This window comes from Sciurus vulgaris, assembly GCF_902686455.1.
Source record: "Sciurus vulgaris genome assembly, chromosome: 12".
NCBI classification, from domain to species: Eukaryota; Metazoa; Chordata; class Mammalia; order Rodentia; family Sciuridae; genus Sciurus; species Sciurus vulgaris.
This window is the reverse complement of record NC_136473.1, coordinates 98,948,354-98,965,402: the sequence shown is the minus strand read 5'-3', so window position 1 is coordinate 98,965,402 and position 17,049 is coordinate 98,948,354. Positions and strand designations below refer to the sequence as shown.

The 17,049-nt window shown below is 45.2% G+C and overlaps 1 protein-coding gene across 1 annotated transcript in view; it reads left to right on the top strand.

Moving 5' to 3' along the window:
- LAMC2 (laminin subunit gamma 2) overlaps positions 1–13,330 on the top strand; it is a 56,901-nt gene extending 43,571 nt beyond the window's left edge. The window contains exons 13-23 of the mRNA XM_079108007.1: positions 39–195; positions 471–676; positions 1,761–1,840; positions 2,926–3,075; positions 4,290–4,434; positions 5,932–6,081; positions 6,559–6,673; positions 7,594–7,793; positions 9,635–9,793; positions 9,887–9,986; positions 12,397–13,330. Coding sequence (XP_078964133.1) covers positions 39–195; positions 471–676; positions 1,761–1,840; positions 2,926–3,075; positions 4,290–4,434; positions 5,932–6,081; positions 6,559–6,673; positions 7,594–7,793; positions 9,635–9,793; positions 9,887–9,986; positions 12,397–12,650 — 1,716 coding nt within the window. The 3' untranslated portion in view covers positions 12,651–13,330. The remainder of the gene's footprint in view (positions 1–38; positions 196–470; positions 677–1,760; positions 1,841–2,925; positions 3,076–4,289; positions 4,435–5,931; positions 6,082–6,558; positions 6,674–7,593; positions 7,794–9,634; positions 9,794–9,886; positions 9,987–12,396) is intronic.
- The last annotated feature ends 3,719 nt before the right edge of the window (positions 13,331–17,049 follow it).

The following is a 17,049-nucleotide window of genomic DNA, read 5'->3' as shown; positions in this document are numbered from 1 at the left end:
CATCCTCTGTTCTGGTCCTCTTTCTGGTGTGGTTTCAGATGGATCAGTTTATGCAGCAGCTCCAGAGCCTGGAGGCCCTGATTTCCAAGGCTCAGGGTGGTGGTGGCACTATACATGGCACAGAGCTGGAAGGCAGGATGCAGCAGGCTGAGCAGGCCCTTCGGGACATCCTGAGAGAAGCCCAGATCTCAGAAGGTGAGAAAGGCCGACTTCCCTTTAGCCAGAAGAGGACTGATGTCTAGAAAGAACTCTAGACACAGGTCACAGAATCTTCCCTGGACCCTGGTTCAGCAGGTGTCTCCAGCAGCCCTTGCCCGGGTGGAGGAGCTGTCTGTGACACTCCTCTGCCACCTGAATGATGGATCTACTGGGTATTTGTCATTTTGCCACGGGCCAGTCAACCTTCCATCACATTAGATAGCTCCGTGCCGCCCTGGAGAGCGCTCATCTTCCCTTTTCTCTGGGTTCAGGTGTTAGTAGGGCACTTAGTCGCCAGTTGGACAAGGTGAGGAACCAAGAGAACAGCTACCGCAATCGCCTGGATGACCTCAAGACCACAGCAGAACGGGTTCGGGCCCTGGGCAGTCAGTACCAGAACCGAGTGAAGGATACCCTCAGGCTCACCACCCAGATGCGCCTGAGCCTGGCGGAAAGCGAAGCTTCCCTGAGCAACACCGTAGGTTTGGCTGGGCTGGGGGACTGAGAATCCCTGCTCGCGGGGCCACCAACAGCTCCCCCTGTTCTTCATGTCTTTGGCCTCCTGCAATTCCCTGTTTCACTACATCAGGTTCTCTTCCTTCCTTATTCATTTCTAACCACAGCCTTGTCTTGGCCCTGCCGCTCCGCCCTTCTTTCTGCAGGATTTACCTTTGTTCATATTTGCCTTCTTAGCCCACAGCATGGTATGTAGTGGTTGCAAATGTCAGCTGCATGTGAGAGAGAGAGAGAGAGATAGATAGAGAGAGAGAGAGAGAGAGAGAGAGAGAGAGAGAGAGAGAGAAAAGGAAGGAAGAAAGGAAGGAAGAAAGGAAGGAAGGAAAGAGGGAAGGAAGGAAGGAAGGAAGGAAGGAAGGAAGGAAGGAAGGAAGGAAGGAAGGAAGGAAGGAAGGAGGGAAGGAAGGAGGGAAGAAAGAAGGATGTCAGGCTGGAAGAGAGGAAGTGGCTCAAAAAACACACTTCTGCAAATGAAAGATAGATGTTGCCACTAGGATTTCCCTAACGGTGCCGGTGCCGTTAGCAGTGTGGTGGGAAGGAGGGATTCAATTGAGCCCTGTTCTATTTTTGAATGAAGAAGTCTGTGGTGACAATAATATAAGAGATAAGATGAATGGAGAAAACAGGAAATATGATGAAGAAATCACATTTTAAAATAATGTGTACCCATTTTTTTCCATGATTACAAAAAAGGTTTTTTGTACAAAATACAGAAAAGAAATAAAAATTCCTATGAGCCTATTACTGCTAAACAACTGCTGTTGTAACTTGGTATATGCTACTGGACTTTATATATATATGTATACACAAGCATATATTTTTAAATGCTCCCATATCTTAATAGAGACTCTGGAACTTGGAGTTCTACTTTGTTCTTATCGGCACATGCATTTTTTTTTTAACTGTGCTCATGGTGAATTGAGACTCTTGGTGTGTCAGGGTGTGGAATCTGTGTGACTGATGACCAGTGGTTCTCACACTTCAGCTGCACCTGCTTAGGCTCCACAGTCAATGCAAAGTCTTAACTAAGTCTCCTTTTTCCACAGAACATTCCTCCCTCAGATCACTATGTGGGGTCCAGTGCCTTTAAAAGTCTGGCTCAGGAGGCCGCAAGATTGGCAGACAGGTGAGCAGCAGTAGAGGCTCCTCTGCTCCAGGGCAGCTTCTCAAGGCCTAACTTGAACAAGAACTGTGGGCTACTTGGGACCCAAGCACCAAGTTCATTCCCTCTCGCCTCCTTTGCAGCCTCCCCTGCCTTGAAGCTGTGTTTTAACTGCTTGGCTTTTAGTATATGTAGGTGGACACTGGACAGGGTCCTTGGCAGGAGTCAGGGGCGGGGGTGTTTCTTTCCCAGATTTCTCTGTGACTCACAGCATGGCTTCGGTGTCTGTCAGATGCGATTCTTCAGGCCCATGTGAAATGAATCAGCCTTTGGAAAAGGATGTTCTGCAGCTTTCAGGGACTCCTAGGCTCCCACACCAAGCCTGGGAATGGTAGCAAGGAGTTGTTTGCTATTTGTCTGCAAGTATCCGGAGGGACACTTCCTCCTGGAAACCAGCTCTGCAGGGGGACCTGGTGCTAGCTCCCTTGGTCCTTGCCTCTGACTTTAAATCCTGTTTTAGAGGTTTGCTCAGTAGCAGGGGCAGACTCTGCTAATCTCAAGAGGAATTCAGTCCGCAGAAGGGGGCCGGCTTGGATTTTTGTAGCATAGACTGCCTCCTGAGCCCCTAGTGTTGTTTGTTTGTTTGTTTGTTTTGGTTTTTAAACATCACATCCTAGAATCAGGAAAACAGAATCTTACAGGGGACTTTCATTGACAAGCTTCCTTCTAGTTGTGGGCTCAGTTTAGAGTTGCAGTCAAAGCAGTAGTGAGTGCGACCCTGGACAAGGTAAGATCTAGGGGTTTCTTCCTGCAGAAAACAGCTTACAGTGGCAATGTTTTGTTATCCTGAGGCTGCTCCCACTCATCCCCAGTGCCCACCTCCACTAAGCAAGCCATAAATGGAGGAGACCACCATGGGTCTGTGATGGGAGGGAATTCTCCAGAATGCATGCTTCTTGATAGTTCCTCTAATTCCATCTAATCTGAATTAGTTCTTTTTGACTTTTTTTAAAAACCAGTCTCCTTACTCTTCTCTCTTTATCTGCATGAAAGGCAGAAAAGGAACCCCTTTGCTATGAAAGCTAATTCTTCGTTTTTAATCCTTTTAGCCATTTTGAGTCGGCCAGGAACATGGAGCAACTAGCAAGGGAAACGGAGGACTATTCCAAACAGGCACTGTCATTGGCCCACCAGGGTCGGAGTGAAGGGGGCGGAAGTGGCATCTCAGACAGCTCTGTGGTACAAGGACTTATGGGAAGGCAAGTTTCAATGGGTCCTCACTTGGCCCATAAAACCTGGATCCTCTCAGGGTATAATACTTGAGAGGTACCATATTTCTTTACGAAAAGGGATAAGAGAATGAGTGTGTTACTTTGGGGGAAGCAAATATCTTTAAGACTGAAAGAAGAAAAGGTTGATTAACTTAAGGAAAATTTTGGTCAGATTGAGAGATGGCCACCCCCTGTAATGGATGAATGGTGTGCCAACACCCACTTGATGATATGAGGGACATGAGAATGTATTTGATTACCAGGAATTAGGAAAGTCGGGTTGAATTTTTCTGCTCCAACCTCTATTAACTAGAAGGCTTGTGTTGAGATTGTGGTGAGGGTCACATGTCTCACATATAACCTTATTTGGTTATTCTGGTTATTACAATTATGTACTTTTAAAGCAATCAGATAAATTTTGGCTTTTATAAAAGGAGGACATTCTTTTTTTTTTTTTTTTTTTTTTTTCACATAAGGGAGTTTATTAAGCAAACAGAGTGTCTCCCTGCAGGGTAAGAGAGAAAATGAGAGGAAAAGAGAAAGGAAAAGAAAGGGCGCATGCTAGAGAGAGTGGAAAGCCAGAAGGATAGAGAGAAGTGAGTAGGACAGACAGAAGAATGGAAAAGATGGCAGGGAAGCTACAGTAAAACAGTTGAATTCCGCCGGGCTAACAGGGGACCAATATCGGAGAAGGATACTTGCAAGGTGACTGATGAGCCAATGGCTAGCTAGGATGTTCACAGATTGACAAGTGGTTGGGAGGAGGGGACAATGACTGAACCTGATGGGCGGGGGAGCAGCTTTATACATTACATTCCCCCATTTCTTTTTTTATAAGAAAATCTTTTGCTCTCCAGTTCTTTCCGAAGCCTTCTCTCTCCTTGCTACCTAAGTGACTGGGGCTGGTTTTGCAGGTGAGATGTAAAAAGTCCATTCTCCTAAAAGGAGGACATTCTTGCCACATTTCTGTAATCTCAACTACTTAGAAGACTGAGGCAGGAGGATAGCAAGTTTGAGGCCAGCCTGGGCAACTTAGTGAGACTCTACCTAAAATAAAATTATAAAGGCTGGGCTTTATAGTTCTGTGGTAGAACACCTGCCTAGCATGCTCACGGCCCTCGGTTCAATCCCAGTACTAGAAAAAAAAAGTAAATTCTCAAAGCCCATCTTCCTCATCAATCATCTCTTTTTCCTCCCCACAGATTGGAGAAAACCAGGTCCCTGGCCCAGCAGTTGTCAAGGGAGGCCACCCAAACTGACATTGAAGCTGATAGGTCTTATCAGCATAGTCTCCGCCTTCTGGATTCAGTGTCTGGGCTTCAGAGAATCGATGATGGGTCTTTTAAGGTGAGGGCATCTTGCCTGTGTGCTTGACTGTGAAGAACCATAAATACCTCCTTCACTGGGGATTCCTTCACACTGTTATTCGGCATTTTCTCCAAGTTGACTGTATTAGTCAGTGTCACGTTACTGCAGTGGAATTCCTGAGACAACTAACTTACCAAGACAGAAGGTCTATTTAGCTTATGATTTTGGAGGTTCAAAGGCATTGGCTTAGTTCTGGAGAAGGTGGCAGATGGCACTAGTGGGGAACTGTGTCAGAGCAAATGTTCACATCCTGAGCCAGGAACAGAGAGAAGAGGACAGGCGGGATTGCACAATCCTTCTCCGGGGCACACCCCAATGGCCTAAGGACCTCCCTTTAAGGCCTCCTTCCCAAAGGCTTCAGCACCTCCCAATGGTACCACCCTGGGGACCCAACCCTGAACTTATGAGGGATCCCACCCCTACTCAAACCACGGCATCCACCCTTCTTGCTCTAGTGTAGGAAGAGTGTGGGTGATTCTTATTATCCACCTTCTTGTTCTTAAACCCCAACTCTTAAACCTTTCATCCTGAGCCTGTTAGTGGGTAAAAGCTTTATATCTTTTCCCTAGTTCTGGGGGCTGTTGGAATGTGGGGAAAAGTATTGTAAAGTTTGGTGCATCTCTCTGTACAGTGGATTTTTGTTAGCAAAAGTTTTCGTCTTGTTTCTGCCATTAATCCTCTTATTAAAAAATTATCCGTGACAGTAGGATGCATTTAGACACATTGTACTCAAATGGAGCTCAACTTCTTCCTCTGGCTGAACATGGTGCAGAGTCACACGAGCAGCGTAATTTTTATACATGCATGTAGGGTAATAATGTTGGTCTCATTTCACCGCCCTTCCCACCCAACAGACCTCCCCTCCCCCACTGCCCTCTGCACAATCCAAAGTTCCTTCACTCTTCCTCATCCCCATCCCCATTATGGATTAGCATCCACTTGTCAGAGAAAACATTCAGCCTCTGTTTTGGGGAGTTTGGCTTATTTCACTTGACATGATATTCTCTAGCTCCATCCATTTACAAGCAAATGCTGTAATTTCATTCTTCCTTAAATCCGAATAATATCCCATTGTGTGTGTGTCCCATGTTTTCTTTATCCATTCATCTGTTGAAGGGCATCTAGGTTGGTTCCGTAGTTCAGCTCTTCAGAAGATTCAACTTCTTACCTTCAGCAAAAAGCCCTCCCAGTGATTTCCTCGGACACAGGTTCCCATGAATATATATACAAATATGTTAAAAATAAAAAAAGAAGGAACACAAACAAAACCTGCTTTATGCTAGGGGGCCCCGTTGCCTGACTTCCCCTGGGCCTAGGGCCTCATTTCTGTTAGGCCGTGTGCCTGGATGGCTAGTGACTGTTTTCTTGACTTCTTAAGCCTGTTGCTATTTTCAACACTGGTACCAGGTCCTAACAAGGCTGGTGTGGTAACTGGCAAGTAGAAAGTCAGATTCACTCATTTCTTTGGGCCTACAGGTGGAAGCAAAAAGGATCAGACAAAAAGCTGATTCTCTCTCAAGCCTGGTGACCAGGCATATGGATGAGTTCAAGCTTGTGCAGAGCAATCTGGGAAACTGGGAAAAAGAAACCCAGCAGCTCTTACAGAATGGAAAAAATGAGAGACAGGTATCCTTTCGTTACTTTATTAACTTGCCTACCATGTGAATGAACGTGTCAAGAAGGCCCACTTGAAGCTCTCTGAAGGTCATGGTGCCACGCTCATAGAGGAAGGAACTGAGACAGACCTGGATGTAATTAGCTCCACCCACTGAGTCAGCACTCAACCCTTGGAATAGGACCCAAGCCTCCTGGGTCTAATTCTGGTCTGTATATTAGCTTGACTTCAGAAAGCACCTAGAGTTTAAAATTGTGATTTGCAAAACTATTCCAGTCCCTGCTGGTGGACTAAAGTGGGAGATTTCTCTAAGTGGCACGTGTGGTTGGCTTATAAAGTTTGCTCCATCCAAGATTGTAGAGAGGTTGCCCCAGCACCCCTCGACCATGCAGTGAATCACAGCACTCTGTTGTCATGAAGAGAAATGTGTCGGGGTGATTTTGCTAGCAGGAATGTACTTACTCTAATCTTGTTCTGTCTATTTACAGAAATCGGATCAGCTGCTTTCCCGTGCCAACCTTGCTAAAAGCAGAGCCCAAGAAGCACTGGGTATGGGCAATGCCACTTTTTATGAAGTTGAGAACATCCTAAAGAACCTCAGAGGTTAGTGCTTCATGGTTCAGATCACTGGAGTATTTTAAAGGTAGAGTCGTGACTGATGGGCTTTGAGTCCTTGAGTATCTCTTTAAGTGGGAGGTAGATTGGGATATTAATAGATTCTTAGTAAATATCTTTCTAAAGAAAAAACTCACTAATATTCAGTGTAGATAGTGGAAAGAACTGAACTAAATGTCAAAAGGCTTGAGTTCCCATCTCTGCTGGGCCTGGAGGCCAGGGTGAGCTCACTTGTGACTCTAGATAACTCACACCTCCTTTCTTAGACCCAAACATCTTTCTTTTTAAAGTGGACAGGTTGAATTAAGTGAATCCTAAGGTTCCTCACAGATCCAACATCTCATTGTTCTACAGCTATTTTTCTTTTTCTTTTTTTTTTTTTTTTTTTTTTCGTAGCTTAATTGGTTCCAACATCAACCCATATGGTTGCCCTGTGGAGAGGACAGAGATACCTTTGCCACAGCATTGAAACCTCAGGAGGTTTGGGTGGTGCCTTGCAGATTTGGTTAAAATATTAAGATTCTTCAAATAGAAGATGGACATTCCTAAATGTTTGTAATTTCCTTCCTTGACCGGCCCCCTGTACCCATTCTACCCAACCCTCTACTCTTGTCATTGACAGTTTAGGACTTAAGGCTCTGGACTGAAGCCTGGGCCCCAGAGATTCTGCTGCTTTTTATTCACCTGGGGTCTTGATTCTCTTGCCATGCTGGTGACTCATGACTTACTCTGGTCCCTCCAGGGCTTCCTTTAAGATGCTGTCTCTCGGATAAGAAGGAGTAATCCTCGCCATAACTCCCCAGTCTGTAATGATACTCTTTCAGCCATTTTTCATTAAAACAGTAGCTCCTTTCACTCGTTTCCAGATTATTTTTCATCTGCAATAGCAATTTTCTTCTTTATTTCAGAGTTTGACCTGCAGGTTGAAGACAGGAAAGCAGAAGCTGAAGAGGCCATGAGGAGACTCTCCTACATCAGCCAGAGAGTTGCAGATGCCAGTGACAAGACCCAGCAAGCTGAAGCAGCCCTGGGGAGTGCCGCTGCTGACGCCCAACGGGCAGAGAAGGTGGCGAGGGAGGCCCTGGAGATCTCCAGCGAGATAGAACAGGTAAAGAGAAGTTGAGGTGCAGGTTGGCACAGGCAGCACCAAACACAATATTCGCGTGGAAGGGGAGAGAGCCCTGGGCTCATTTTGACCCCGATGGCTCAGAGCCTGGGGTGGTCCATGGAAGCCCCGGATCCATTTGGTCACCCCTTCTGTTAGATTGATTTGTAGGGCTGTAATCAACCAAGTGTTGGAGACCCTATTTTTAGCTCCCTATTGGACAGTTTTGAGAAGAACCACCCAAAATTGTTGGGTTTGGGTGTTGTTGATACTGGGACGAACCCAGGGGTGCTCTACCACTGAGCTACATCCCCAGCCCTTTTTATTTTGAGACAGGATCTTACTAAATTGCCCAGGCTGACCTTCAACCTGTGATCCTCCTAACTCAGCCTCCTGAGCAGCTGGGATTGCTGGCATGGGCCACTGTGCCTGGCTCAAGATTGTTTTTGAGGTGGTCTACCATATTGGCTTTCCAGGGCACAGACTTTTTTGGCTTAAAATAACAGGTATTATTCTTTCACAGTTCTGGAGGCTAGAAATCCAAAGTCAAGGCATCAGTCTTGCCCCGCCTTGCTGGTTCTAGAGGAGAATCCTTCCTTGTCTCTCTTAGCCTCTAGTGGTGGTCATCAGTCCTTGGTGTCCCTTGGTTTGCATCTTTCTCCCTCTAATCTCTGCCTGTGCCATTACATGGTGCTCTCCCACTCTAGGTCTCTGATTCTTGTTATGAGGATTTCTGTCACATTGGAATTTGAACCCACCATGCTCCAGAATGACCTCATTGTAGCTAATGACATTTGCAGCAACCCAGTGTCCCAGGAGGGTAACATTTTGAGGCACTGAGATTTAGGACTTCAACATACCTTTTAGGGAGTTAACTGGTCAACCTGCAACACCTGTCATCAATGTTTGATTCCAGAATTATGAGACTGAAGGGCTCTCGCTAGGGCCTTTATGCCAGTCAGTATCCTGTGTCTAAAGTCTACTTACTCATTTTTCTCTGGCCTCACTCTGCCTGATGCTGGGAATACAGAGATTTTAAAAAAAAACCCAGTGCCCTTCTTCAAGGAGTACTTGGTGTGATGGGGTAGATAAACAAGCTATACCAGCAACCCACGGGTTAATCTCCACAGTGGAAGGGAGGCTCAGTTGGAAGAGGGCCTCTTAACTCCCAAGAAAGCAGACTGCTAGAAAGCTTGTGCTTCTAGAAAGCCCAGAGGGATCTCTTGGTATCTAGACTACTTGGCCTCACTCTTAGATCACTCAATAACCTGCAAAAATAATTTCTAATTTTAAGCCCCTTAAGCATAAGACCAACTTCATGTACCTCTCTTAATAAAGCTTCTAGCATAAAGATACCAGTAATTTGGAGCTTGCTAAAACTTTATTGATGAAGTTATTGAGAAGCTTTGTCCTTCTAAAAACAAAAACTCCACACCGTACCCATTCATCCTCTGCACTGCAAACTCAACTGTCCTGTGGGTCCTGTAAAGTCATTCAAAAGACCACGGTGGCAGAGGAATATGACAAAGACACACAAGAGTTCCCTGTCTTCTGGGTTTTCTCAAATCCTTCCTAATTGTGTTCAGCATTTGGTGAACTTTGAACTGAGAGGGAAGCAGTATCTCCATGCTGGCCCTCCCAGCCCGTGGAGACATATCCCAGGATTATGTTGTGTGAGGCAGAGCTTGGGGAAGGGTGTGACCCCAGTTTGACGCTCTCACTATTCATCCAACTTACCCAACAGGCCCTGGCTACAGCTGTATTTTTTCTACAATTGTCCTTGGGATGTTTTTGAACCTCACCCCCTTCTCTTCTTCCGTCCCTGGCTCCTTTTCTTCTCCCAGGAGATAGAGAGTCTGAACTTGGAAGCCAATGTGACAGCAGATGGGGCTTTGGCCATGGAAAAGGGACTGGCCACTCTAAAGAGCGAGATGAGGGAGGTGGAAGGAGAGCTGGCCAGGAAGAAGCTGGAGTTTGACACGGACACGGATGCGGTGCAGATGGTGAGCCATTGCTTCTTCCCCTGGGGGATCCCTTTAAAGTCACCAATATGGAAAATTCCCATCCGAGACAAGTTTGTTCTTCTTTTTCCTCAGGTGATTACAGAAGCCCAGAGAGTTGATACCAGAGCCAAGAATGCAGGCGTTGCAATCCAAGACACGCTCAACACACTGGACGACATCCTACACCTGATAGGTCTGTGGAGCACCCACAACCTCGCTATTCCCAGCCGGGATGAACGGGAATTGCCACTTTTCTTTATTCTTTTTTAAAATATTTTTTTTAGATGTTGATAGGCTTTTATTTTTATTCACTTATTTTTATGGGTGCTGAGAATTGAACACAGTGCCTCACACATGCTAAGCAACTGCTCTACTACTGAGCCACAACCCCAACCCTGAATTGCCACTTAAAGGTGTCTGGAAGTTTGCTTTCTTTCCAGGCCCAGATACCACAAGCAGTCTGCTTTGTATTTCTGGACTCTTGTTTTACTGCCTCTAAGATGGGTCACTGTAGAGGCAGAGGTCTGTGGGTCAGAGAATTGGCTGTATGTGTTCCAGAAACTTCATAGGAAGACTGAACTGTTTGAGGGCCCTCAGGCAGAGGCTGGCCTTGATCCTGAGAAGCCAGTGCATACTTTTAGGCAAAAGAATAACATTGTTACTGTTCATTTTGGAAAGATGGCTAGGACAGCTGATGGAGGAGAGCAGAAAGGAGGTTGGACAGAAGGCAGGGTGAGGCCGCTCAGGATATTGCCTGCTCCGAGGCAGCAGGATTTGTGAGGGGGAAGGTGTAGAGGTGAATTCTCCAGGTCTGTGAAGTCGAGGACCGCGTTGATTCTGCTGTTCATCACCCCCAAACCAAAGTGATTCTGTGGTGAAACCAGCGGAGTAGATGACCCAGCAATGTGAAGACAGTAGGTTCCTGAGATACTGCAACCTTTTAGGATAAAATAGATTCGATGGCAGTGTGTCAGAGAGCCAGGTTTCCCTACAGAATCACTCTCAGAAGAAAACCAATTTTAATTAAAATTCTGGATTTGGGTACAGCTGATATCAAACCCTCATTTGGCCTGTTTAATCAAGCGTGGGCCACAGTGGCCAAGAAAGTAGGAATTTGGTCACAGATTCCAGTGACAGATTCCTTTTTCCTTCAGAAAAAGGCTTCACTCTACTTTTCCAGTTCAATAGAACAACTTTAAAACCCAGTTTTTCTGCAGAGGATCATCATCACCCTGAGAGAACAATGTAGTCAATGTTGTTCTACTAATGGGTCTGCTTTGTGACCCAGTGAGCCCCAAAGAGTAAAATGCCCTCCATGGATCACACACACTCCCCGGCGGAGGTCTTAGCTACATTGTGTAGTGTCTTAAAAAAGGGCAATGAAACTATTGGAGCCTTTAAAGAAAAAATGAAAGAGTGAGGAGGGAGGGGTAACGGGGACCATGGGACACTTACTGTGTGCCAGGTGCTACACTGGGTGGTTTTTCATGGTGTGATACCATTTAAGTCTCTTAAGTCCTATGTGATTCTAGTTCACAGGGAAATAAACTGAGGCTTCAGATCACATGGTAAATCGTGTGGGCAGGATTCACACTGAGATTTCTTTGCCTCGAACGTCCCTCTTCTCTTCTAGTAGCTCACAGTGCCTCCCGAAGACCTTTTGTTTATTCCCAACCTTGCTTAACTTTCTCTGCGTGTTGTAGAACCCCAAATTCTTAAGTTCTTCCCTGCCCTGTGAAGGACAGATCCAGCAGATCAACATTTTTGTTATGGAGTTTCTTGTACCCTGTGTGCTGATTAATTGCTGTGTGTATAGTATACTCACGCACTGAAATGCTACCACTTTAGGCCAGATGTGTGAGGCAACCTGACCCTGAGCTTAAGTTGACTAAGGGACACTCCAGCCTAGTTGAACTAAGCTGGACTGGCTGGTCCCTTCATGCTGACATTAGCTTTATTTAGTTTATGGATAAAACATACCTGAACAAATGTGATTACATTTCACATTGGAAATAAACTGATACCCAGCCAGATTCCCACCAATTCAGGCCAGAATAAAGTCTTACATCATTTTCTAACAGCTGGAATCTGTCCTCCAAATAGCAGAGCATACCTTGGCCTCTATAAAGGCTGAAGCTCAGCCAATTTCTAAAGATCTTCTAATAGAAAGCAGGGAGATATTTCCTAAGGATGCCTCAGAAAGCAGAATTTGGGGTTGATTCTAATCCTAGGGCTGAGTTGTGTCAGGCAGACACCATAGATTGGGTTCAGACCCCTGTGGCCTTCAGCCTTCAGCTTTCAGAGCGTGATCTATGGACCCTAACGTGAAAGGAGGACTCCAACCTCCGTTGCTGAGTGGAGGCCTCAGAGTGTTGAACTCCGTGCTGTGTTCCACTCAACAAATAACTAGGCTTCCTCTCAAACGCCCTCCAAATCGTTCTCTATTAGACGTAAGCCTTTGAAACGCATAGCATACTCTTTGCTCTGGGCAGGTGGAAACAGGCATTTGTGAAGGGTGCAGAACAGGCCGTGCCAGGGAGCTCACGCCAGGGGAGCTCGCCGAAGCTGTTCTATGCTAACGCCCTTCTCCTTCCCTGAAACAGACCAGCCTGATGCTGTGGACGAAGAGCGGCTGCTCTTGCTGGAGCAGGAGCTTTCCCAAGCCAAGACCCAGATCAATAGCCAGCTGAGGCCCTTGATGTCAGAGCTGGAGGACAGGGCACGGCGACAGAGGGGCCACCTCCATTTGCTGGAGACAAGCATAGAGGGGATTCTGGCTGATGTGAAGAACCTGGAAAACATCAGGGACAACCTGCCCCCAGGCTGCTATAATACCCAGGCTCTCGAGCAACAGTGACCAACTGCCACAGAGGCCTCTCAGCTGAGGTTTTTGGGAGACAGACCTGAGCGTTCGGGAGCCTTCTCGTGTGGGTGGGGTGGGATGGGGATGTTTGAACACGTTCAATGGGTGTGCTCAGGTCAGTTAAACCGGACCCCATCCCTGAGACTGTGGCCAGGCAGATGCTTTATGGCCCCAGTATGGTACTCTGCTTCCTGATACAATCAGGCAGACAGCTCTGGGTCTGAGACCGATCAAGGAGCTGGGCACCTGAGAGTAGACTGGTTGGAAGGAAAAACTGCACAGGCAGGTATTTGCCTAGAAGAGTCATAAACGGAGTCCTGGAATCTGGACAAGTGCTGCTGGATTATACTCCTCTTATCCTTCAATTAGTGCCACTAAGGGAAACATCTTTTACTTGGCCCAGGCATCAACTCCTTCCTAATGTGAGAGCGGAGCGTGAAATCCTATCACACTGTGACCACTACAGTACTGTTGCTTCATGTCGTCCACCGTCAGCCTCTTGTTGACCAGAGTTCTTCCCACCTGCCCCCCAGCTCGTGAGCAGGGACTCCACTTTCAGGCTGGAGGACGTGGGCAGTGACGGATTGAGGACCTGAAAGGCTGGCCTGTGTGGAGCAATGGGGCCTGCAGGTGACTTGCCACCCACGTACCTTACGCCTGGGAGTGATACCTTTCTCCTAACGATGCCGTGGCCTCTTGGAGACTATATTTTTATTAAAGCATTTCCTACCAGCAAAGCAAACATTGGGAAGATATTTACTTTTGGATCTCGGAGGATAGAAAATTATCATTTGGGCATTGAAAGAGGTGAAATTATCTCCAAGTTCTATTAGTCCTAATTCAAGCCTACTTTTTAAACACTAGAAATTATACGCATCTACGTGTTTTGTTTTCTCTTTCCCTATAGCAGAGAATGTTCCTACCTATATTTGAGCTGGGTAGAATCCATCCTTCCTTCCATCCTTCCAGCATGTATTTATTGAGTCCCTACTCCTGTGTACAGGATCGGGTGATTCAGCCCTGACATAGTCTCTGCCCCAAGGAGCTGAGTGTCTAGTGAGGAAGACAAATGTTTAAAAAAGTTTAAACTTACAAACCTTGCTCATCACGAGTGGTATTTATTGCAGACACCCCTTGGTTTGCAACCTCTTTTCTCAACAGAACATATGTTGCAAGACACTCCCGTGGGGCCACTTGAGTTTGAGCAAGCTGGAATGGCTCTGGATTGTGCACACCGCTCCACATTCCAGCTGTCCCTCCACCCCTTTCCACAGCTGATGGCAGCGGACTGTTGAGTCAACACCAGTGGGAACTGCCCAAGGAACCAGAAGCACTTCCACCCCAACCCGGGAGACCTTCACGCTGCCTCGAGTCCATATTTCCTGGGTTGTTTGTGGACTGTTTTAAAATAAAGAATGATCATTAGATGCTTGGGGTCAGTTTCTAATTTTATTAAACTCTAAGCCTGAGAGGGAAGAAACAAAACGATGGAAATAAAAATATCACCGACATGTCACTGGGTCCTAGAGTTAGCATCTTTAAGTCCTATTTCCAAGTGTCTTATTTGGCCCTCTCCAACCACAAGTGTATTCTGAAACTTAGTTGATGCCGTATCCTAAGCACAGAGATTTATTTCTAGAACAGTGCAATCTGGGTTGAGGGTGTAAGTGGTGTTCTTGTCATCTTTCATCCACTCTAAAAATAAAAGGGACTTATTGTAGTTAGTGATACAAAGGTCGTGTTTTTTAATAAAGTTCAACAAATTAAGATCTTGATTTGGCCATCTATCCAAGTGAGTGAGGGAAGGATTCTGCTTCTGTCCATATTGACCCCCCAAATTCTGACAGGTCTGATCACTTTGTTTTGACTTTATAACCCTGACGTGGCATGCTCAATCGTACAGCCTACACATTTCTTATAATCAACTAAATCCCAGAAAATGTGTACATGTGAGAGTAGATTAACTACTATGCCACAAAGACCTAAAGATAAGCAATAACTTAAACAAAATAGACTCTTTTTTCTTTGTCCTGTGAAGACTAGGTCAGGAGAGACTGGCAGGGTGGTACTCCGTACAGTCATTCCAGAGGCCTTGCTACTTACACCATGTGATTTCTAAGGTTGCCTTTGCAGTGAGGAGGGACAGAGTTGTCACCGTTCCAACTGGGTGGAAGGGAAAGGACAAGGAGGAAAGAACTCGTGGGAGGTCTTTGTGGGCCAGACCTGGGAGGCTTCACACTCCATTTGTCTAAAACCCACTATTAATGACCGCATCTCACTTGCAAGCGGTCTGGAAGATGTGATCTCTTGGTGGAAAGCCATTTGTCAGTGATAGTTCTACATGATGAAAGGAGAGAGTACAGTATTGATGGGCTATCTGTCTCTGCCAAGGGGAAGTTAGACTCCATATTCCTGGGAGGCTGATGAAGAATCCTGTTAGTTAATAACCTTGCTGTATGCCGTCATGAAAAGATTCCTCAATGCAACGAATTGTTAAGGAAGTCCGAAGAAAGTCTTTACTGACAAATGGGACATGATCCCTGGGAACAGAGAGGGAATGGAAAAGTGACTTTTGGGACTCCCTCATTTCTGAGGACCTGACAAAGAGAACCTGAGAAGAAAGAAGAAGATATAGCTTACAGGTAGCTGACCCAGGACCTGGCAGCTGGTTGCCAGTCTTGTTCTGACCCTGATAAGGGATTTCTTATCAGTATTAATTTGTAGTGCAAACTTTCTCATATGTCTCCTCTGAGAGCTTTCTGATTAATTGTGTTATTGGTAGCCATAACTCAAAGTAGAGGAGAGGTGATTAGAAGTGAAACCACCCATAAACTACAACTTCTTTGCAGTTGTATTTCTGATCTTATCTCAGGAAGTGGTTTCTTTCCAGTACTCTTGGGGAGGCTTCAGAAGAGGGTAAGAAGATACTCAGTGCTGTCCAGTGTTTGGAACGAATCTCCAGGACTAGGAACATGTTTATCATATCTCAGTGTTTTGCACGGTCATGGGAACGTTATGGATTCTTGCTGCACTTGGAAAACAAAAAAATAGACTTTTTCCCTGCTTTCTTTATAGCATCAGCCACACAGAACTTCTTAGGAAATCCAAAGATGTGAAGCATACTTAGGGACTATAACGTGTATATGCATGTCAATTCATACTCAGTATAAACATTTTAAAGTTAGTGTAAGTCAGCAAATTAAACCAATATTTATACTCAATTTTAAACATGCTGTCATCATTACACACATTCTTAGGACAGTAAAAACAGTATTGGGTTTGTATACAAAGTAGCAAATATAAACTCAAGTAATCAATTTACAAGGCATGTCAGGTATCACTATTATGTGCCACCAAACCCACATGATACACACAAAACTGGCTAATCCCAATTGGAAAGGAAAAGAAAGGAACCAAAATGATTTTAAAAGAAAGAAAATCTGCCAAGTTCCTGACTCTGAAGTGAGCTGGCCTGGTCTGGGCCTGCCATGTCCGCTCTGAGTCACAGCTGAGCCCGGGCCTCACCATTTAGTTCAAAACCCATGCAGGATGTACAACTAAAGATGAAATAGGAACGAATAATTCCAGCACAGTTGAGCAAGTGGCAAATTATTCATTTTTATTTGCTTGTATTGCCATATTATAATAATTTCTTAGTTAAGATCTTTCAGGCCAAACTCATTTTTAATTTTTATAAATATTTTTATTTCACAAAGTACTAATTTTGTTTAAGAGTCAAAGTTAAACAATCCTGGACTATGTGGGTTAATTAGGATCTACGATTTCTTTTTCTTTCTTTTTTTTTTTTTTTTTAACTGAGAAAATTTGGGCATGATTTACAAATCTGCTAATTATTCTTCCTGTTATTATCCTTTGATGTGGTTATATACTACTTCTCCTCCTCCTCTTCTTTTTTTGATACTAGAGATTGACTCAAGGGTATTCTACCACTGAGCTCCATCCTTAGCCCTTTTTATTTTATTTTTTTAGAGCATCGGAACCTTCTCTCTTTTTTTTCAAGTTGTAGATGGACACAATACCTTTATTTTATTTATCTTTTTATGTGGTGCTGAGGATCAAACCCAGGGCCTCACATGTGTTAGGAAAGTGCTCTACACTGAGCCTTAATCCCAGCCCCCCAGCCCTACATTTTGAAACAGGGTCTCATTGAATTGGTGAGGCTGGCCTCAAACTTGCAATCCTCCTGTCTCAGACTCCTGAATCAATGGGATTACAGGCCTGTGCCATATGTAATATCAACTGAACCAGACAGAAAATCTCTAAGTATACGATCATTATTATTTCCTGTCAAATAAGATTATGAAGAAAATGTGATTACTTCTCAGAGCAACACACAGGGAAGGTTCTAGACAAAGACACAAGACTCTAGCAG